General features: G+C 37.4%; 1 protein-coding gene across 11 annotated transcripts in view; it reads left to right on the forward strand.

Moving 5' to 3' along the window:
- The window catches only part of NAALADL2 (N-acetylated alpha-linked acidic dipeptidase like 2), a 430,872-nt gene that overhangs the window by 104,306 nt on the left and 302,722 nt on the right, over nucleotides 1–23,844 (forward strand). For 2 of the 11 annotated variants that reach the window (XR_011099258.1, XM_068691738.1), the window contains exon 1: nucleotides 4,563–4,801. The exons of the other annotated variants lie outside the window; for them this stretch is intronic. Coding sequence is in view for 1 of the 2 variants with exons in the window: in XM_068691738.1 (XP_068547839.1) it covers nucleotides 4,759–4,801 (43 nt within the window). In the remaining variant the exon portion in view is untranslated. Of the gene's footprint in view, nucleotides 1–4,562; nucleotides 4,802–23,844 lie in introns of those variants that run through there. 11 annotated transcript variants of the gene reach the window in all.

A 23,844-nucleotide genomic window follows, 5' to 3' on the forward strand; every position in this document is an offset into this window, starting at 1 on the left:
GCAAAAGCTGAATCTTCTCACTTTGCTCAATTCTGGAGGGGAGCTGTGCCTGCTTGCAGCACCCGATGGGGTGTATGTGCTGCAGCTCCCTACAGTTCTCAAATGGCTGCCTTGCAGTTAGGTGACAGTCTAAGAAAGTGAGGTAATCTGTTAGCAGAGTGTTTCTCCGAAACACGTGCACACATTTTACTGCTCTTCTGTTAGAAAAATCATTATATTTGAATATTCAATCACTAGGATTCCTTCTGGTTGTTCTATATTTGCTGGGACTGAAGATTCTTCTGAGTCCAAGTCTTCGTTGGCTTGACAATCCATCACCATATTCAATCACTATTTTATGCAGTATATTTTTTCACAAAAGTTTACTAATGGGGCTGGAGTGCAAGCTGACCTACTTAAACATCAGTTCTTCCCAGCTATGCTGGATGGATCTAGTGGTAGGTGTTTATCTTCCCAAAATCTAAACTCAGGGTCACCCATTTTAGTGCTTTGAAGAGAAACTTTCTCTGAAATATAGAGAAAAGATAACATACTGACTTTAAAAAAAATCAGCTTTTGATTCCCTTTATCAGTTTTTAGGCTTTGCACTTCCTAATGTGATCTTAGAGTAGTAAGATTTACTTCTTAGTTGTGCAAGATAGAATTCAGTATTAGTTAGCATTTATAGTATTAGATGTCTTGCCAACAAATTAGAAAAACGCTTTTCACTCCCTCACTCCTATGCTCTTCGTTTTTTAAGCTGCTTACTTTAATCATTCATTTTATCCTTTGCTTTCAATTATAACTGCAAGATTCATCAAAAGTAAGGGTGGTGGAAATTAATCGTGCAGGGATTTTAAAGTAAAACAAATAGCATATTTAAAAAGTGCTCATTTAAGTCCAGTGCCTTAATAAATAATTAAGTGGATGGAAGGGCAGTAAAAGTTGTCACCCTTTCTACTAGATCTCTTATACTCTGCAATACTATCGGTTGCAGATGCAAATTATAAAGTATCTCCCATGCATGCATCATATTTATATACTCGTTTGCGTAATTTGGTTTTGCTTAACACCGAAGAGATGAAATTACAAGGGAAAAGGAGAAGCTAACTTTTTTTTCTACCTTCTATGAACTGACTTTGTACTGTATGTGTAGCTTTGGCATTTGTGCTCTCATCTCTCAGTTGTTGAAGTCAGCTTGAGCTGATATTTATTTTCAACACTCATCTATTTTTGCATTAAGTAGGATGACTAAAAACAGTAGAAATGAATTAGGAAGCCATTCGTGATTTTGATTCCTAACCTCTTTTTGAGATTTTGTTGCTAAAGCTGCGTGAATGAAAATAGGAGCAGGAACGGATTAAAAACTTTGTAAAGAAACTTTACAAACAACATTTTGACAAAGCAGTTGTTTTCTGTGAAGAGAAAACTACTGTTTTGGAAAGCTGTCAAGGTGTTCTTGTTTCAGTTTTACAAATCAGGATATTGAGTAGTCATTGTTATGGCATGTGATTTCCTCCCTGAGAAAAGGGATCAGGCAAAGCTTGAACTGAGAGTTACCTGTTTTGCTAAAGGTGCTTTTAAAAAATGAGATCCCTGCTCTATGGAACAGTCCTCGAACAAAGCACCCAAGGGATAAAACACTTACATGGATATGGATATATCCAACACTTGATGGATATGGAAGACCTAATTTTTAGTTTTGTTCTGCCCATGTAAGTATGTTGCAGGTTCTAGTGGTGTTTTGAAGCCTCTTGATTTTTTTTTTTTTTTATTTTTTTTTCCGGGGGGGAACCCTTTGACACTGAACACTTTTGGACTGAAAAAACTTTCTGAATGGAAGACTCATTAGACCTGGATCATTTCACAATAAAAACAGTTGTTTCAACAATGTGATATTTTTCTGATGGCAAGTAATTTTCTAACAAAAAGCTCTAATGAGCTGTAATTAGTGCTTAGAAATAAATGAGAACAAATTGACTTTGTTTCCCATTAAACTCCAGAGTGGTGATGAAGTTATATACCACTGCTGCCTAATAACTGGTGAAAAAACTGTTTACCAAAATCGGAACTGGAAAGCAAAGAAACAACAATCAAACCTCAGCCAAGCCAGAGGAATGAATGTGGGATAAAAATCTCATCTGTGATAGAGCAGATTTCTTTTTTTTTTTTTTTTTTTTTCCCTCACTAGTCAAACATCCAAACATCTTGCCTGGCCTTGTTACTGTTGGTAGAGTGTACTCTGTTTCCAATAACATTGAAATTATGCATGTACTCATTAGTGACATTTGTGGCATGATGCAGTTACCTATTTGGCACAGTTCTATGTGCAGCATAAGATTTAGCTTTTTGCTCTTGTAGCCTGGAATTACTATCATCATCAAATTATATTTCTGTACATTGTCTTGTCAAATGAACTTGTTGGAATCAAGAAACATTGTGGTTTCTGTATTGTAAATATACAGAATAACATTCTGTTTTCTTCTACAAGTAGAACAAAGACCCCATTATGTTTCTACATTTGGGCCTTTCTTAAGGAGTGAATGAATTAAGAGTTATTCCTTTGGAAAGCACTTCATTTGAATCATTTCACACAACTGAGCACAACAAACAGCTTTAGGAGAACGTAAAACCAGCCTGGCCATTTCTCACCATTAGTCACTGTTGGAAGAGTGTGAAAAATCAGTCCTTTTTGCACTATTCCTGCTGGAATAGTTCTTTGCAAAGGAAGAAGTATTTTCAGTACTATCATTCTCATCTCTTGAATTCTTAAAAATAAATTTGTGTTAATTGAAGAAGATGTGATAAAATGCTGCAACTTAAACTACAAAATATTTCTATACGTGCTAAAAGCCTGAAATCAGAATCTCGTTCTTTGAAGAGTGTGTTGGTACTCAGTAGCTAAGATATTTTTTGTTGCCTCCTTACGCTTCTGTTTTATTGAAATTAGTGGCTCTCTTTATGTGGAGGAGAACTTCTCAGAATACAACATTGAAGATAAAAACAAATCAGTATAATTTCTCCTGTATAAAGTATTTATTATAACACAGTAGATTTAAGGATTGCTGTCTTTGAAGAGAGAGACAGTTTGTGTTTGGAGAGGGCAGAAATGCTTTAGGTGTCTGTCTCACCAAATGTATCTTGCTTTGCATTGTAGATCTTTGTTGATAAATAAACTTTTTTTCTTAATTATGTCTTTTAAATTTCAAGCGAGTCAAGGTTGTATGTTCAGAACTTGGTACTAGATCATCAACTTCCCCAGATGTGGTCAAGAAGGAGCTTCTGAACTGGCTCCTCCGTGGTCCCCAGGAAGGAGGGTATGTGCAGCTCCTTAAAATCTAGGGTATCCGACTTAACTTCTGTAGGTAAATTCAGTTATTTAATTATGGCTGAGAGCAAGCTGTGCATGGAAATGAGGAAGTTTCTTAGTTATGTGCACACAGAGTTGCCACAGAGTTGACAATGAATCACTAGAGGACAAATATTTTGTTACTTCCGTCTATGTGATGATAAGCTTGAGGAGTGTTACCAGCTGTGAGGATGTTCTTTTTCATGATTAATGGCTTTGTTTTAATTGTTATAGTTTGCTTCAGAAACTTTACTTTAAAAGTACACTTTACTTAGTCTAGATAAATTTTCTTGAAAGGCTGCCTGTTATTTTCTGAAACTTAATGTAACTGGAATTACAAAACAAAACAAACACACAGTAGTGCAGTTTATATCTAAACACAGACCTAATTTCTTCTGTTTTAAAGAATAAAAAGTAAAAAGCGATTGATTTGGACCATTTTGACTGTAATCCAGACAGAGGTTAACCTTGTGAAAGCTATTTAGTTCCTGTAAGATACTGCTATGGCTTCTCTTTGATTTCTCTTGTTGATAGTTGAAAATGTAAATGTTAAAATAAAACTAACTTTGTCGGCAGAGACAGGAGTACTTATTTAACAGATTGATCACAAAAGTACCAGAAATGTGTTATTTGACTACTACAGCAGAAAAGAGCAAATATTTCTTTGGAACTCAACTTGAAGTCAGGATAAGATTATCTGGAAAATTTTGTGTTCTTGTGCTGGAGCAGGATGGGAAGTGAAATAACCTTTTCTTTTGTTTATAATCCCTCTCTGTCACGCAGTCAAAACAATCTCAAAATTACAGTGTTCAAATCGAGGATCTTCCCTGTAGATAATCTTTGTAAAAGACAGGGGGAGGGTGTTCTTGTTTTTTAGGTTTAGAGTTCTTGGCAAAGATTTTGGCAGTGGGACCTGTATTGGCTGCAGCCCTTTCTCCATGGTGAAGAACTGTGGCTGCAAAGCTCCCATCCCAGAGAGACTGGCTCGATGGTTATCATTTACTCTCAATTCTCCTATAAAATGCAAATTCAAAGAATCTTTACATTCGGCTACAAACTTTCTTCAGGCTTTGGCATTTTGACTAAAACACCTGCTGCGGAAGATAAATGTTGTTCAGGTAGCTTTCTGCATAAAAGTGAAAGTAAAGGGTGGGGAACAAATGAGCAGGAGAGTCCAAAATAAGACAAAGCAGTGTAGCCTGAAGCACACGTTAATCAAAAGAGATCAAAGGATATGATGTCAGTTTATAGAGAAACAGGTCAGGCAAGCCCAGGTAACTCAGGAAGCAGGATACTAATTATTCACAAAAAGTCAGGTATACTGTTACCACGCTGTAGTTGGAAGTCAGGAGGTCAAAACTTGCACAGCAACCGAGGCAACTTGGTAAAAACAGCTTAGCTCCTAACAGGGGAGTTGATCATTTTTAGAAATGGGAGAGAATGAATCTAGTTTACCGAATACGTCCCCACAAGGTAAGAGCATGCAACCTACTTCCATGCTAAAAACTTTTGGGCACTGTTAGTTGCTGCATGTGGGAGCTTGTTTTGCTTTCAGCTATTGCAGCATGTGCTGCATGTACACAGAAGTGGACTTGTTTTTGCACGTGCATGTATTTTTGGAAAAAAGAGGAAATCCGCATCCCTCATCTTTGCAATGCATTGTTTTTTAAAAACAAAGCACAGCGAGCAAACATAAAAAACACTGCACTAATTAGAAGAGTAAAAGAAAGTGCGATAAGATCGTGTGAGTATTTGGCACTCTATTGTCAATAAAGGTTGCTTTAAACAAGGTGATCTGTGGATATTGAGGTTGCTGTTCTGTAACAATTCAATCTGCTGCAAATATTTTTGGGATAGGAAATGGTTTACACTGCTGTTTTGCACAAACTGAGTACCTGTTGCATGTGAGCAGGGCATGGCAGATCCATAAAGATTAAGGAGGTTCTTTCCCTTCTTCATTCTTGGCTTATTCCAAGTTGTTGTTTTCTTCCTTCTGTGGGCTGTGCCAAGGTAACACCAACGTCTATGTGCTAAATAGCCCTTGTAGCACTTGTGTGGCTAACTGTGAGAACAGATCTTTCTGTCCTAGGTATTTTAAATTTTCAGTAGAAGCCCTGAACACAACAGTTCATAAATCTTGCGTAGTCCTTCTTTTGCTACATTAATGTCAAGTTTTTGCTTCGAAAAAGAATGTTTTTCCGGTAGTCTTTTTTTTCCCAAGAGACAGTTTTAATGTCCCAGGAAATATTATCTTCCTGAGGAATTACTTTCATTATTTTATCTTCTTAACACCCAGTGTTTTTTTCCCCTGACACTCAACCTGTGTTTTTCTTTTGCTTGGCTTACCAGTCTCTTCTTGGCCTCTTTCTCATGCTTTGCATAATAGCAACAGATAAAGCTTTGTAACTCATTTGAGCTCTGCAAGAATCTTTAAGCTATTAAAATTTGCAAATGGTTTTGTGAGAGCTGAAACAGTGACTTTCTAGGCATTGGGAAGCCCTCTTAACTGCTTTTCCCCTGAAGTTATTCTTCATGCGTATACAAGCATGTTATACTGAGATTCAAATGTGTGTCTCCAACCTGAGTTAATTGGGAATAACTTCGTTCGTGCTGCAGCAGATTTCCTTCTTGGAGAGCTTTTGAGAGAGGAAATACTTTTTTCGCCCGTTTTCCACATTTTTACTTTGTGGTAAAAAGTATGTATATACTACACAGCAAATTCAGTTTTCATCCAGATTTTAACTTTGAAAAAATAACTCATTACATAGTATACAGGTCTAAATACCATTTGTGTCATGTGCTGATGAGAGATTTTTAGTGTTTTTTATTCTTTCTTCATTCAGGATGTGGCTTGAGTTTACAGTGGTATGCTGTTCAGAAACGCATTCAGCCTAATAATGGTCTTTGTTTCCATGTTGCAAGTGAGGAGCTTTTTCACTGCTGCCAATAAAATTATATTGGTAAAACTGATATAAATGAATCAGGCCCATTGTATCACGTACAGCTGCTTTGTGGGCCTGTGATCCTGAGTTGTACCTTTTCTTCATTAGTGTAAGTGAGTTTAGTCAAATGAAATTTCTTTTGATGATTTGCATTAGGGCAATGGGATGAGAATTAGGGCTGCACAACAATGTCTTAGATTAAATCGAAATGTTCTCCATACATACACACACACACCAGTAGAAGTTTTTTGGTGGTTGTTTTTTTAGTTGCCATTAATCTAATGTGCTGTGTTATTCTGATGTGTGTTTGTTTTTAGAGACTTCAAAATCGGTGATTTTGCTGGTATTTTTAAGGGAAAAAAAAGGTGGAGAAATTAAAACTATTCAAGATACCTGTCAAACCACTGCTAGTGAGACAACTTGTGTTTCTTTTCATGTTATTTATTTTTAGAGAACTTTGGGATTGTATGAATTACTAAAGGTGCCAGATTGACAGCCCTGGAGGCTGGCTTCACTTATTCATTAGCAAAAGGGATGCAGCCTGGACAGCAGGTGCATGAACCTACTCGCTGTGCCATACCTGCGTGTCTCTGTTCTGCTGGGAAAAAAAAACAAAACACACAACCTTTTTCAGGAACCAAGGATTTCAGTCCTGTTCACTCCTTGCCTTTCCCTGCAGCATTTTCTTCTAAGGTCTTGTGCTGATTAGGTTTGTGCACTAAGGACTATGCAGAGATGTTTGATTTCACCTAACAGCCGTCAGATGGTGAAGAAGGCTTGGGGCTTACATAAGTCACTAATTCTCGCCATCTGGTCCGGCAGTAAATATAAGGTCACTCTGCCATCGCAGCTCTTTTGTTTTTGCACCAAGTACAAGTAGGCTCCGAGAATAACTTAGCTCCTGGTTCGGTTCCATTGTAATCATTTTACTGCTTCGGTAAATACTTCAGCCCTCAGTTCCTACGAAACTTGCAGCGTGGGTGTGACAATTGGAAAGATCAAAGCAAGCCCAGAACAATCGGCCTTTGACTGCCGGCCATGAATTGATTCCTCCTTCAAGTGAGCACACTGAGAGCCCTTTAAAAATGCAACTGCAGCTGACAGGATATCTTGGGGTTTTGTTGCCTTTTTTTGAATGTGAGTCAAGTTCTGTCCCTTCACATGAGTTGTTGTTTTCAATTTTCCTGTGAATTAAGTACTGTTTTGGGGAGACTATGACAATAGTAGCCCCACAGGATGCAATTACTGTAAATGTTAATTGTATATTATACATGAGTTATAATCGATTTTACACTGTTGTGTTGCTAGATGACTGTAGTAGCCTTGCTTGCCTGCTAAGTGTGTACAATACACACTTGCCTCTCTGCCCCGCAGAGGATGGAGCCAAACTGACAAGTTCGCATTGGGGCAGCTTATTCTTGCAGCTTTTGAGAGGCATTGGATGGGACCTAGAATGGGAGAAGTCATTCAAACATTATTAATATACCAACCTGAATTTTTTTCAGAGCTCCTACGTGTACTCTTTATTAACATACCTAAATCATTTTTAAAATTATTGTTGCTTCATTCTATAAATCCTTAATATAAACACGTGATTAAATAAGAGTGTTATTATATTAAATTTCCACCAAGTTCAGTTACTGTCTGTAATTAATCTGGGCTTTGGATCAGCTCCGAAGCTGTTCCTTAGGGTTTGGATCAGTTCCTTAGGACTTGTTCTTGTGCTGTGATGTTGTTTTTTTATTAGATTAATATATATGTAGTCTAATGAAACATTTACAGACCAAGTCTACAAGAAGCAACGAGGCCTTTTTGCTGAGAAAGGCAATCGGAAAACATCAAGAGCATACATAAAGAATACAACATGTTTACGTCAGGACCTAGAAAGGGAATGTCCCAGAAAGTGACTTTCAGAATGGTTTCTTTTCCATCTTTAGCTCCCGTTTCTTAAAGAGAGGACTTTCTGGCCCCAGGCCTCCTCTACTTGCTCGGCTATTTGAAGGAACGGCCTTGTTTCAGTTCAGTGTTGGAGGGGAGCTTTGAATAGTGTTAACGAACGCTGTCATCAGTTGCAGTTATTAACTGGGGTTCTGTATTATAAGGTGGTAGCTCTGAAGGTCCATTGTAAAAAATTTTTTTCTCCCCTCCTCCACTTTGCATTTGATGACCTCAGTCCTCAGGATTCGGTGCCTGTTTGCTGTCTGGACAATTATCAGCAGAATGTCCCTGGGTCCCTTCTTGGCTCTTTTTAAATGGTAATACTGAGGGTTTTCTGTGACAGCATTTCTTACATAGATTGGCTCTATTCACCAACGAGGTACAGTAACAATGGGTAATTTAAAATAATTCATTTTATTGCTGCCTCCTGTAGATTCTTGACTTCCATTTCAAAGTAGTGAATCTAGAGAGCTAGAGAAGTATGCACTGATCACTGTCCTGGTGCTGTGAAAAATAAGAGATTCAGATAGTCCTGCAGAGCCATCAGCAGCTAGATCAGCACAGAACACTCATTTGACTTCAGCTTTAATCATTCTAATTTTTTTCTAGTTGCTTTTAACTCTTTTATTACAGGTATTCTATTTTTTTTTAACTTTGATTTTTCCAGTTTGTGTTCATGAAGCAGGACTTGAAATTTTAGTTCTACAGAAATATCCTCAATAACACAATCATATTAAAACTGAGAAAAAAGTATAAATTGAAGCACAATAAATCTGTCTCCAGTGGTTATGAATCTAATGCAGAAACTGGATATCAAACCAGAGATTTCCAGCTCCCACTCTGCATTATTGTTGTTTTGCTGTTAAAATCATCTCCAGTTTTTAGAGGGGTGTTGCAGATGATTGCTTCCTAATATATATGCCTGAAAATGAAACAAGATAGCAACATCTTGCTGCAATAAATATAGCAAAATTGAAAATGTAGTAGATGTATAGAAAAAGGATGATGTTTGCAAAGTGTCCAAAAACTTTTGCTTGTAATCTTGAGCTACTTTAAACTTTGAAATTGTGCTGAATGGGAAATAACCTCTACTCAGCAGTAGGTTCTATCAGATTTCATGTTTGCCGCTCAGGCAAGTGATCCAAGAGAGGTTGTTGGCTTTTCCCCCAGTACATCATTCTTCAGAATGCATGTCTTAGTGAACAGCAGCGAGGTAAGCCATGTATTTATTTTGGCCACTCCTGTACCTCTTTCTTCTGAAATTCTGTCACTTACTGGAGAAAAGTAAAGAACTGAGATTGACGCAGAGGGGATATCAATGTGGTTTTAGCAGTTGAGGCAAAAGAAGACAGGGTTTGTGTAAACTTCTTGTGCAGATATGATACTAGTTTGTGATGGAGAGTACTCTGCATTCATAGCAGGTCCTAACAAGGTCCCTTTTTCCTCCTCCAATTACTTGGGGTTTTCTGGAAATGGCTGGAAATTTTTTTTCACCTCTGCACAGGGATAGGATACCACCGTTCTGATGGATGTTTTTTTTTTTTTCCTTTGTGTGAAAAACAGTATCTTCACTGATTTCTGCCACAAAAGAGGTGGTGTAATATCGGGATGCTATCCTATAAACAGGAAGGTCCAACTTGCTGTTAGTTGTTGAGATGTGCTTCCTGAAGATGAACAAGATGGTTTTCTTCATTGAAATATCACTGTGATCAAGGTACTTAGATTTCTAAGGGTTTTGTTTATTTGTTTTGTATTTCTTTAAGGCCTGGTCTCTAATTAGTCCCTTCATGCTTAGATATTTTTAATATCCTAAATTAGGCTTACTGGAGATTTCCTGCATGTAATGTGGTATTGTGGCATAGAAATGTAGTATGGTTAAATAATGATGAAATTCTCTCGGTAAAGTCTACTTCATTCTACTTTTTCTACTTCCCAGTGATTTCACATATGTATCTTATTTTGCTGCTAGGTAGTTTGTTCTAGGTAGTTCGTTCCATAGGTTTTATGCATTATGTAGCCCTCGATGCATGAGGCTGCTCTGTGTTGGCAGAAGAAAATTTTAATGTGTGTTAGTCATTTTCCATCTTTCACTCACATGTTTTTAATCTTAAGGCCAAGCATTGTATTTGGGGAAGGAGACACACTGCTTCAATTTAGCCTTCTGAAACTGAGTTCTAGAAGGCAGGCGAGTCCTAGACACAGTGGTTTTTGTCAGATCATTTGCAGAGGCAGTGACTGGAGATGAAGTGCACTTCTTTAGTTTTGTGCACTGTTTGCGATGTTGCTTATTGTCATACAAGTTGCAACCATTATTGCAAGCTTCCATATTCACAAGTAGTTAAATTCTACCACGTGCCCAAAAGCTTGGGAGATTTTACGGTGAGAGTACTGTAACAGTGCTATTTCTGTCAGATGAACTTGAGGACACTCGGGCAAATTTCAAGTGTTAAGATGTTCTTCTGGAGGCATGTCTTTCCAAAAGATTTTCAGAGACTATTCAGCTTTGGCAGCAGGAAATCTATTTGAAGATGTGCCCTGGGGGCAGGGAAAACAATCAGGTTTACTTATTTTTCCTTGTTTTAAGATTGTCATATCCTATGTTTAATATCTAAGCAAGAAATGGCATAAAGCTGTGCCATCCTAAGCAAGTGTGAATGTGTCACCACATACAGGACAAAGTACTGCCTGGCTCACTAAAGAAGAGCGTATGTCTGTCAGAAATACTGTGATTTCATTGCATATTATGGTATTTTCTAGAATCCATTGTCTCCATTATCGCTTTTACCTCTGGATTGTATTTCAGTTGGTGCAGAGTCGCATGGTACCCTTAGACATGCATTGGTGTGATCGCCCACTCTGAGTGTTGGTGCTGCTGCTTTTGCCCTTTTCCAGTTTCATGTTTCTGGTTATGTTTTGGCAATATATTGAAACCCTTCTTGGTGTTTAAGAGATTAAGAAGCCTAACTTTATCTAAATGCATCTCTCTGGAAACAGCCCTGGAAAGTGGAGCTGAAATTTTTAGCCTGAATGTCACCACAAATATATAGTGCTAGACATAGTTTCATAATAGCTGCCTTTGACAACTTGTGTATATATTCATCTTTTTCTTCAAATAGTGGTTGTGTAGAAGTGGCATTCCTGCTGTCTGTTTAAGCTCAGACTTCATGTGCTTTCATAACACAATTAAGTTTACTGCATTTTATTCCAACTAGCTCTGCAAAGAGGGGCTGAGTCAGACTGTATTTGTTCTTGTGCTTCTTCAGCAGAAATGTTTACTAACTTCCTAGTTACATTTTATTTGTGAAAACACAATGAACGTAATGGGCTTGTATGGGTATTGGGGAGTTTAGTTTGGCCTGTGTTATGATTAGCATTGATTGAGACATAGGAGCAGGAAATAATCAAGTTTGACATCCAAGGGTGAGTGACTATTCAGAGCTGAAAGTTAGAAAACAAATATACAGCTTTTTGCTTCTAAACTGAGCATATTTGACCTGAAATTCTGAGACATACAGTAATTCTGAATCATGGCAATGATGGTTGTATGGCAGAATCCAGGTTTCTCTCCTCATAGAGGAGACGTGTACTTGTTCTGGATCAACTGTGCTCTCTTGAAGTCTTTTCTCTTGTCCTTTCTCTCTTGAAGTCTTTTCTTACTATGCCTTGGTTGGGGAAAAAAAACACATAGGTATACAGTTCAGATTATAAATATAAAGCCACTCTAATATTCCCGTCAATTAGATAACAGCATGTTTTTTTTTCCAGCTACAGGCAGTATTGACTACTCGGATGCCCTGCATGCAATCCCTGTAGTGGTGCCTCTCTATAACAGAGGCTTTGTGGCAGCTGAACTGTAAGGGACAGTAAATTCAGTGGTCTTTTAATTCATGGGCATTCTAGTCATCCACCTGGAAACTGTAGTTTAGCTGATGGTTAACAGATAATTATATAAATCCATGTCCTCTACATACCTAAACAATAACAAAATATTTATAATTGTTGCTTTACTGATATAGAGAATGCATCCTATTTACTGTTTCTATAGTTACCAGAATACATGTAAAAACAATAAAATCTTTTCTATTATCCATAAACATAATAAAAAAATGTTATACTACATAGCTTTGACTTAGTCAATAATTCTAGGCTTAGCCTGAGGGGTTGAAAAGAAAATTATTCCTGTTACAAATTTTAATTATGCCATAAACTTTGGGAAACAGCTATTGATCTTCAGCATCTGGCACCAGAAATGTTACCTTGTTTTTTGGTTATTTAGTTTGTGAGTAGCATTGCCACATAAGATTAAAAAAAATAAATAAAAAAACACCAGAGGAGATGATGTACCATATGCAAATGAGAATATTTTGGTTTGTTTATGTACTAAAAATAGTTTATTGCTGAAGAGGTTTTTTTGTTTGTTTCTTACCAGATTTATTTTTAGCTATCTCCAGAGAAATTTGCATTTGAGATGCAAGAAAGCAAATTCTAATTCTATCAAAGACACTTTCTCACCATGGGACCCTATAATGTAAACAGTATGCTTCTTGTCTTAGAGGTACATTCACAACTGCAGTTCAGCTGACTTCTTTTGGTGTGGAAAAAGCACGATCCCAAGGACCAGATGAGACAGCCTGAAAATTAGTGTCTCACATTTTCCTTTCGACATGGGTTCTCAGAAGATGGGTGTCAGTGTAAAAAATATTTAGAGTTTTGTTTAAAGCAGTGAAAATGAAATTCTGATCTGTTGCAAAGCTAGCATTGTTCTTCAGGAGAGTGAGAGTTCTTCAGGGGATTTAAGAGACCTCAGATGTCCCTGTGGTCAGAGGATAGTGTCTCTAAGTGTAACGATGTATAACCCAGACAAAGCTAGAACCTCCTTTACCCAAACTGGAATGCTCATTTTTGTGTTGCAAATTACTGTAGGCCAATAGGTGAAGTTCTCCATTAGTTCTGAGTTACAGATCTCACCATCAAACGGGGTGTAGGAGGAAGAGTTTTTCAACATATTTGAATTTCAAAGAGCGTGTAATGAGTGCGGCGTTAGAAGTACAGGCTACCTTTCTTGATCCTGGTAAGGCCTAGAGCCAGTGTTGTTTCATGTTGTGGTCCTTGAGGTTTGACTGTAGGTGAAAGAGAGGAAGAGCTGAGGTGATCTTCAGAAGTAGTAATTTTAGGTGACTGGAAGTAGAGCCTACTCTTTCATTACAACTACACATCACATTACATTACAGTACAAAGATCCCTGAAGGCGGAGTAGGGTAAGTCTCCCTTTTTTTTTTCTCCTTCCAAAGTGGTCTTTGAGGAGGTGCTGATTTGCGTCCTTTTGTGGTAAATGAAGCAAGATTTCTTTCCTATCCATGAGAACTGGAAATACATAAAGAAAACTCAGGGGAGGGGGTTAGAGAGCTCCCAAGCACTCTCCCATGAAAGAAGGATGATCGAGGGCACCTCACCATGATGGCGAAGAGCGATGGAGACTCTTGGACTCCTTCTTTGGGTGCCTGTGGGACCAAAAGTGCATTTCTGGAAAGGAAACTCCCAGAGCATCTTTGAGAAATACTGTACTGTTTTCCATATTTCAGTGTGGAGTGGATGTTGTTTTATCAGTTCTGCACGTTTGTTTGTTACAGATCTTTGTATCTTCAAGCACCCTGTGGTGAGAATTGATACCAAACAGTATCTGAAATACTTCAAGCGTTGTGCACATTATAGTGGTGCTGTAACCTCTTCTTGAAGAGTGAACTAAGTGAAATAGGACAAAGATGACTTCAGAGAGCCAGCTTTTAGGTATTTGTTGCCAGTTCTGTGGGAAACTGCTCCCTCATAAGGGTATCTGCCAGCTGCGTGTTGATGCTTGAGCCCTTCCAGCTGACCTTACTCTGCACAGCCTCGATCAAAAGGGGTAGCACGATATCGCTGAGGCTTGCAGGCATTTGAGGTGGCCAAAGTGACAGGTTGCACTCCAGCAGGTAAACGGTAGCCTATTAAGAGCACACAGAGACAGAATATGTCGTGTGAGAGGCAAGTGTTTTGTTGCCCTGAGCTTCAGCGGGGAAGACGGCTGGGGCTGTTTCAAGGACGGGGACGATGATGCGGTTTCTGAAGGCTTTCTATGGCAAGTTCTGGCTTCTTGGCTTAAATATTTTGATATAAGGCTAAATGCTTAAATCAAAAGAAGCAGATGGATTCTCTGTGGCGCAGGACTAAAGGTGGAGTCTGACTGCAGAGCCCTCAGTAAAAATAACGACAAAAATTTGGCTTCTCTGACGAACCCTAGCACTACTTGAATAATATTTTTTCTGATTTCATTTTTTAAAAAAGTATATATATGTGTGTGTGTATATATATATATGTATTTTTTTTTTTAATGGGGGAAAATCCATTTAAATACTTTCTCTCAAAAAACTTCAAAGAGTTTGCGAACCTAAAACTGCCTTGATTTTCTTTCTTCTGCAGTTACCCTCTAGCCATTTAAATTTGGCCTTGTACTCCAAAAAAGTTTTGGATATGTTGAGCCATTTATTTTAGTGACAAAAGGAAGCTTAATACCTTGAAAAATGTAAGCTCGAGTTTTTAGGTACTGTGCATGTCTTCTGGCTGGCAGGTCAGATTTGTACTGCTGCCATATGCAGCAACTTAAAATTCACATTGGTGTCACTGCAGTTACTACACTGAAGCCACCATGCGAGGAGACTATTAACTTTCAGTTAATGATAACAGAAAATGTTTTATAATAAACCATGAAATAACCTAAACATCTGTAAGAGGTGTAAAAATTTTACATTAAAATGTAATTAGCTTTTACTTTATTTTACTCTTATTAACAAATTCGTTAAGACTTTTTTTTTTTTTTCATGAAAGACTTGCTTTGGAGGGAATTTGTCTTTTGTCTTTGCTCTAACAGTAGATGATGAAATTTTCTGGTGCCTACATGTAGGGAGATAAGCTCTGCTGGTAGGGTAAAAAGCTGTAGCTTTCGCTTGTTAAAGCTAGGTGCAGGGTTATACTCAGACTTGAAGCCATGTATGGGCTAAGATGGAAGAGAACTAATTTCAATTTTTGGTTGAGTAAGAGATTTTCTCTATGGGTTTGCTAAACCCCATGGCTTGGTTTGTGCAAGTCATTTGTTTCACACTTCACCTTGGAGTCTCATTTCAGATATTCGGATAATACCGCCTGAGCTCTGCAGGCATTGTGGGGTTAACATCTGTCAGTAAATCAAGAAATGCCTTTGCCTTAGCAAAGGTGGTAAGAACTACTTACAGGTATTTCTGTGGTTTTAAATTGCTCATTTCTAGCAGTAGAAGTGTTCAAATTAAAAAGTGGAAAGGAAAAAAAAAAAGAAATTTCCCAGAGTTTTACTAAGAAGTGAGGTTAGAACATGCTGGGCTATTAAAAATCAGGAGAAAGAATACAGCTCTTACCATGAAGGGTGGGAACTGAAAGGTTGCAGGAGAAAAAAAGTACGAAATTAAGGTGATGGTTTGTTCGGTAACCACTTCTGCAGTTCTGGTCAGTTAGGAAAACTGGCAGCATCACTCAGCTTCATTTGCATTGATGGCAAAAGGGTATGGAAACCTTAAATCAAGGAGTAAGTTTCCACCTTCCTGAGGATGTTTCTTGTTTCAAGACAGATTTTTCAAACAGCTAATTGGCTGTCCATCTGAAATGCTGTAGGCGCTGTACTAATAAGTGTTATAAAACAGGTCTAAATGCAAGTCTTGATGTAATTATTCTCATTACCTCCTTCCTTTGTCATGCAGAAGATCCAGGACAGGCCTCCGGGTGAAGGAGGGAGTAGTTACTTCAGTGCCATGCTCTGTACAGCAGTTAGGTGAACATTGTTCCTTTTTTCCCTCATGCTGTAAAAGCTCCATTTCAAACTGAGCTTCTCTGAGCTCTCTGCAGAGATCATCTAAAAGCAAAGGGTTCCCGGTTTGTTATTTCAGTGTCGGTCCAGCCCCCCATCCATTTTTACATTAGCCAAATATTAACCAAAATACAAATAACCGATTTCTTAAATGTGGAAACCGAGATTTGGCTTATAAGTTCAATATATTTTTTATTTTCTATGATATTGTTGCATTTTCAAAGGCAAGGGGACATATATTGCATGAATGTCAGGAGTCACCAAACCACAGGTACTGATGCTCGTGATGGAGTGGGCAGTGCATTCACAGGCAATAATCCTGCTGGTTCTCCTGTCACCTAGCTTAGTCAAGGTGCCTTTTTTGAACAGAGTTGGTGAAGGTGGTCAAGACGTTTTCTTCTAGAGATCTACCCAAAAGCAAGAGAGAAATCAAATCGAATCTAAAAAGAAAAGTAGTCTTAGTGTCAACATGTATGCTGCTTTAGGGTATTGTCGTCTTTGGTTTATTTTGTGTAATGAGGAAGGCCCATTGTAGCTTTATTTCTGTTTATTGCTTTGTCTTTAGTGCAGGCCAAAAGGAAATATTGCACTGAATTTAATGTCTGTGTCCCAGTTCTGCAGCATCTACGATTACTGCTGTGCTCTTGCTAAATGAGTGTAAGGGCCAATAAAAAAAATGTTTTTGTTTTTGTTTGTCTATTTGTGAAGTCAGTGGTTGGGTTTAAGAAATTTGGATTGTTTTTTCCTCTGTTGGTGTCAGCTGTAGCTATTTGAACTGGATTGACTCTTAAAATGCAATTATGGCAAAATTGAAAGATGCTGGAAAGAAAAATTGCCTTCATATTTCTGAAGTGATTTTTAAAAATAAAATAACACTGTTTTCTATTGTCTCAGGAAAAGACTTTTTAAAAACAGAATCATAAACTTGGACTCAGATCTAATTTATTTAATTTTGTACCAGTCTTCTGTAAATGATCTGCCCTAGGGCCAAGTGAATAGTTTTCTATGTGCTGGGGGCTTCGAATAGGGCTTTTTTCAGTAGAGAGTTAAGTATCTCAGGAAAAGAAACAAAACTGCTGATGAAGCAGGCTCAGTATATAGGTATTTGTCAGGTCTTAAAAGATGCAGTAACTTCATCTTGCAGCATATTTCCAGTTGAGTGAGTAATTCAGTTTTGAAGACAGACCTAATTCAAACCAAACTGGGACTTTTTGGTTTCTTTTTTTCATCTGTGAGAATCTGCGTCCTTGGCTACATTCAGATGCTTCATGTGCACAGCATCTGAGGGAAGACAGGTTTTAAGTGGAGGTGATGAGATACAGCTGGGATGTTTAGATTGCTTTTGCCCAGATGTGAAGTTGGCCCCTGAGTCAACCTTCAAAACCTTTTCTTCTGAATTTCAGTCCTATACTTTAACAGATTACAGGTATTATAAGCACAAAAATACATGCTTTTTACTAAATCACTTTATCTTATTTGTTCTAGGTATCGTAGTTGTGGACTTGATTTGAATTCTTCCTGTTAAAATGTAGAGATGTGAAATGCATTCATATATTCCTGCATTTCATTTAATTTGTATATTTCTTCTTCAGAGTTAGGGGAAGGAGCACCCAGTTACCCATGCCTGGCTTTTGAGGAAAGCAAAGAAAAAAAATGTAGTGAAGTAGCCACAGCTATATCTATGCTGTGAGTTATCTTTGAACTGGTTATACTCAGACCTGGGACTTCTTGTGTGTGTGTTGGGGAAGGTTGGAAAAGGAGGGAAAAATTGTACCATCTACTTCAATCATTACCTAAAAAATAAATACATACACACACGCTTCTGGAACATACGTTTGTAATAAGTAAATTACAGTTGATCATATACTAAAAAAATAAATAATCTTTCTGTTGGTGTGCTTTGGTTTGACAAACTGCTTTTAGCACACTTTTTTTTTCTTGTTTTTTGCTTTATGGTGTTTATAGGCTAAAAAGTTGTAATTGGCACTATTTTTCATTCTGCATTACTTTTATTTTAGTGTTTGTTTCAGCAAGTTGGCTTGTTTGGTTCTTTGAATATGCACATCTGTTGTAAAGATGGAAAACTTAGAGGCATGATTGGTTGCTGTAATAGGAGAAAATTAAAATCCTATATTCCATGGAATAGAAGAGAAGCAGGATGCTTAGATGAGGTGTTTGAAAAGTGGTGTTTTAAACTGAACTGGATTGTTCAGTTATCATTTGTAAACCCTGTAACCGTGAGGCACTTCAGCCATTCTAAATTACTAGCGTATAAATGTTTAAATTATGCCAAGTATAGAGATAAACATTTCTATTATGCTTCAGAATTTGAAGATCATCAGTAACTTCTTATTCTTCATAAAGTTCAATTTCATGCAAGAGTAACTGATGTTTTCAGATGCAGTCGGTGATGCTGTGGCTTCAGCAAAGCTTCTAGGTGGTAAGGGAGAAGAAATAACAAATAATTTTGAATAGTTTATGGTTGTTTCACGAAGGCTTTTGTGACAGCATTTTCCATATTGTGTTATTAAGCTTGAGCGTTACTTTAGTCCGTTTATGTATCATAACTGTATAATTACTTTGTATTATTTCGTATATCCTGGTTTGTTCCTCTTAGCTTTTAGTCTTAAATTATTAAAGGCAGATTTTAAATTCAATGTGAATTAGAATACATTTTTTCTTAATTAGGTCGCTTTTGCTAAAGCACCTGTAGATTTTGACATCAGCCATTACTACAAATTTTCTTTCTCAAAAACAGCATTTTAAATAGTCTGTCTTTTTATAATTAAGACACAGTGAAGATGTGTTTTTAACTATTTTAACTCCTATGTGAATTTTTCTTCTCATATTGAATCAGATTTCTAGTGAGTCTTAGTACTTTCTAATTTACATTGTTTGGCTTTCTTGCATTTAATCAGCAAGATTAAGCAGTTAATGTATGACTAGGAGTCTGTCAGGAATATGTATGGAGCGCTGACAGCTGACAAGGTATGGAAATTCACTGGAAATGATGGCCTCAGTCCACTGGGGATTTCATCTCTTGTCAGAAACACAATGACTGGCATCTCAAAATCTTGAGGTATAAGATGCAGTAACCCAACTATGACGCGGGGCATTGTGCTTATCTAGCGAACCACCTGTTTTCTGTTTAGATTAGTATTCTGTTCTTATTTTGCTGTCTAGCAGTAACTGGAAGAAATATGTTTATTTTAGCAATGGTTTTCAAAAATGTCCTTTTTTTTATATTGTTGGTTTACCTCTACTATATTAGTAGGAGGCTATGAGTTCAGTTGAATTGCATTGCATGATTAACTGCAAAATGAAAGTTTTCAGCTAGTTTGGAAAAATAAAATAAAAAAGCACTTCCATGTAAGAACTTATGACTTAACACCAAACTTGTGATTTTTTTCATGTATTAACAAAAGTAGCAGTGGTGCAATTCTGTTCTCCCAGTTTCCTTGCTGTGCTTATTGCCAAAGATGTTTAAACATTGATAAGGGTTTATGCGTTAAAAACGTAAAATACAAACATAAATTTAGCATTACGATTTTTTGGTAGAAGCCCAGAGACTATTAATGTACTGAAGTTAGAGCAATGATTCAGCCTTCATCTGATCACAGTAATTAAATCCAAATTTAAAACAATAACTAGTCATCTTGGAAAAAAATAATAATAATTTAAAAGATCTAGAAGAAACAAAAATAAAGTGATTATTCTAAAAGTAAGGTTTCTCACCCTCTGTATGTATTTCTGATAAAGGATGGAATACTTACTAAATGTGGAAAGACTTCTGTCTTTTTTTTTTTTTTTTTTTCACTGAAAATGATGGTAACCATGATCTCTGTGTGATTATATGTCATTAGCTGTCCAGTTTGGCTCTTGTGCCTGCAAACTATTCTAAATCATAAATATTTGGAGTAGTCGGAGGTTGCCAAGTTGTGCAATGGTACAACAAAGACAACTTGGTGAGATCTGCTAATCCTTGTGGTATTCTCCCTCCCCCTCAATCCTCTCCATTTTAACCACTTCTCATCCAAAAAAAAAATCTTAGTTTTCAAATGGGAAATGAAATATTTTGGGGATAAGACTTTACTCAAATGATAAACTCTGTCCCTACTTGTTTGTTACCAGGTCCCTGCCTGTCACACAACAAATGAATAATGAAATTTGAGTGGTTTCATCCATCTGGTTTACACTCTTCTAACTAATTCTTAGACAATGGTAAGATAGGAGGAGAAATAGAAAAATAACTCCTCTCTGGTGTCGTACATATTGCACAAATAATTAAGTCTTAGCCTGTCATCATTTCTTCCAGTTTAGTTTTGCAGCTGACAATATCGGGGCATAAAAACTATGAAAGCTTTTTTTTTTTAATCTTACTCTTACAAAAAGACTTGTTAGTAGCAAACCCTCAGCGCCATTTGAAGTTTGAAATGTATTAAGTCTCTCTGCTAGTGATGTTGCTGTGCCCTTTCAGTCCTAACTTTTGAGCCAATTTGGCTGTGTGTTGTGTTCAGAGGACGAAAGAAGAGCTATGAACTTCAGAACCCGATTATAAAAATGATTATTGTGCACTGCATGCATTAGGAACCATTAAACACTCATTAGGGCTCTGAAGTGTTAGTCATTAGGAGCCTGGCTGCAGTTGGCATACAACTTGTATCTTGCATGTTTTGCTTTGACACAATAACAACAGTGTAAATTAGGGAATGGGAAGATCATAAGAGCAAAGAGGACAAAAATAGCAGTATTTTAAAATCCTTTTCTGGAGCAAAATGTTTTTTTTTTTCTCTCTTCATGTTAAGAAACAGAAAGCTAATCCTACCGAAGATGTTCTTTTAAGTGCTCATGGAAGAAATAGCACCACAGGGACCCAACCTTCGGCTATGGCTCAACATTAATGTGATAACTTAGATTAAAGTGGTGAAGCTGCACTGAATCACAGCTGAGTGGTGTGTCCCTGTAGGAAGGGCAAATATGTGGTCTAAAGTTGTTTTTTTTTTATTTGTTTGTTTTTTAACAGAGTCTGAAGTGACATGCTTGGAACCTAACTGGGTTATCAGTGATCTGTTTTCATTTTAGCAATTCATCAGTGCATTAAGGCCCAGAGTTTGTGCTTTGTCAGGTCTTTGCTTGTGAAAATTGTGTTTCTGCCCCCTTACGCTTCAGAGGTGCCTTCGGGAGAACCCAGCAGTCATCCTCGTCCAGGCTGCTGCAAGTCAGACCTGGAAACATTCAGATTTGTGAAAGTGAAGTCTTTGTTGCCCTTTTTGCCTTTCTCTGATTTTTCTTGAGTTGTGTTTTCAGTCAGATTTAGGATTATGGTGTCTAGTAAGTGTACTGCTAAGTAATGAACCTGTTCATGTAACTGTAACAATGCAGGAATATGTTAAGACTACTAAAAAGTAATTAGAGCTGATGTACATATGGCGGGTATAAAGTTGGTTCAAACTCCAGCACAAACTCCAGCATCTCCAGGCTGCTGCTATTCAAATGCCTGCGAGACTGTTCAAAGGTCACCATGGGTTGTTCTGCTCCTGAGAAATGTTTTGTGTGCTGGGTACACAGTATTACATAGACTTTTATTCAGGAGGTGCTGATAACAGACCTGATTTGCCAGTTTGCTTGATGCTGGATCATGCTTCCTGCTTTGCTGTGTAGAAATGGGCCTAATTTACTCCAATTTAAATGTTAATGATCCTCTTTCTTGAAGGAAAAGGAAGCACAACTAGTCCAAAAATAAAGATTTATTCTCTTGATGATCCCAGTAATAATTTTATATCTAAGAATCCCCTTTAATTACTTGTTTTGCTATTTGGCATTAAACTATTTGTTATATTGACAACTTTCTAAAGTCATTGATTAGAGATTGGAATATTTCAGACTTGTTCTGACAATATGGCTGCTTATTTGAAGCCAGCAGAATGCCATCGTTCACTTTTCTTGCTGTCATCTGTTTTTTACCAGCTCTCTAACGGTTGTGGAAACTTCAAAGTGTATGAGGAATTTTGGAGGTGGAAATGTCAGTATGTTATCACATTTAGTGAAGTTTTATCATATGCTCTATTTGGAAAATTTTGATCATCTACAGTAATATAATGGTATGCTTTAGAACCTTTAATTAAATTGTAATGATTAAAAACGGTGCTACTCCAATACAAAACAATCCTTGCCTTGATGAGTTTCCTTTCTAAATACGTATTGTAGGCAGGAGAATCGGGTATAAGTGGTACAAACAAATGGGTGGAGGGAAAAAAAAAAAAACCAACACACAAAACACAACAACCAAAAACCCTGTGTATTGTTAGAAAATTAATAGGGCTTTGGAGGTGTCGGCTTGTTCCCCAGGTGAGTGAGCAGCAGTGCCCTGCCCAGAGCGCTCCTTCAGCAATGCCAGTTGTGAGTGTGATGGGGTTGGGACGAGTGTGAGCACACTGTCAACACAAACATCACGGTAGCCTGCAGATGACTGCTTTCTGCTGCACTGTGAGCAAGGGAGCTGGATTTTAACTGTTTTTCTGGACTGTTGTGATTATTGGGCTCTGCCTAGTGCATTAGAACAAAACGCAGCTGCAGAACTGATACTGGAGGTGAATGGCAATCAGCACCAGTTATGTTTTTAAAATCTTGAGAGCGGGCTGGCCTTTCCAGTAAAGAAGTTAATGAGAAAGTAACTCTTCTATTCTTTAAAATGTTCACAAAATTACTGATGATATATTTGAAGTGGTTGTTGGTGCCTCGCTGCCTCCTCTTCTTTTCTTCTCATCCCCACTCCCTGGAAAGAAGCAGGGGGTTAGGCTGGCTCCAAAGTCACGTCCCCTTCTTGTCAGTCACGTAATGAAGAACAGAAATGATTTACCCACTGCATCCAGAAATCATGCTGGATATAATTAGATGAACGAAAATATGAATGCAAGTAATTTACTCTGTCAGGGCTCTCGTGTACCTTTTGTGTCTTTCCAGCATGCTGTGGGAAAATCTCATCATTTTGCTTTTGCAACCTTGTCCTTACTTTGTAATGCAGAGGAAAGTTCTTCCCTCTCTTTTGGGGTCTGTTGAAGTTTCATAGTGGCTTGTAAATTCCAGTCATTTAAGAGGGCTAATTGTTTAGTAATGGGACTGGGTAGGCCTGTTTGGTGGTTGGACTTGGTGATCTGGAAGGTCTTTCCAGCCTACACGATTCTACAGTTCTAATTCTTCAGTAGACAGGTACACATCTCCAATCTTGTAAGCAGGACTATAAAGTAAGCTGCATGCTCTAAATTAAGTGAATGTGGATATTACAGAAAACGCAACATGTATTCTGAACCTAGGAAAATGTCTGTTTTCTTTTAAAATGAAAGTACTGTTTCTGTTTATGATAACATCTGGGGCTGCCATTAGTTTTTATTTGGTTATTCAAATACTTTTTATAGGCAAAGGCAATAAGGCACTAAAACTGCTACAATTACATCACCACATTTGCTGCTAGGAATATCATTTATTGGTTTTGGGTTAGGTGTCTTAATTACTTGATCGTTGTATCTTGGAATTGGGTAAAAGTCTTCTCGTTTTTGTGGCATTCCAAATGTGATTAATATCAGCAAAAAATATTGAAGTCATTAGCCCTTGGTGCTTAAAATTTTGCTTTTTTTGCCAAGATAGAAAAATGTGTCAATAATAAAACAATTTTCATTTCAAATGAGTGCTCATAAATATGTAGAAATTAAACAGCTATGAATTGTTTTATGAATGTTAATGGGATGGGATGGTTACCACATTATGTA

This window comes from Anas acuta, chromosome 9 (genome assembly GCF_963932015.1).
Source record: "Anas acuta chromosome 9, bAnaAcu1.1, whole genome shotgun sequence".
NCBI classification, from domain to species: domain Eukaryota; kingdom Metazoa; phylum Chordata; class Aves; order Anseriformes; family Anatidae; genus Anas; species Anas acuta.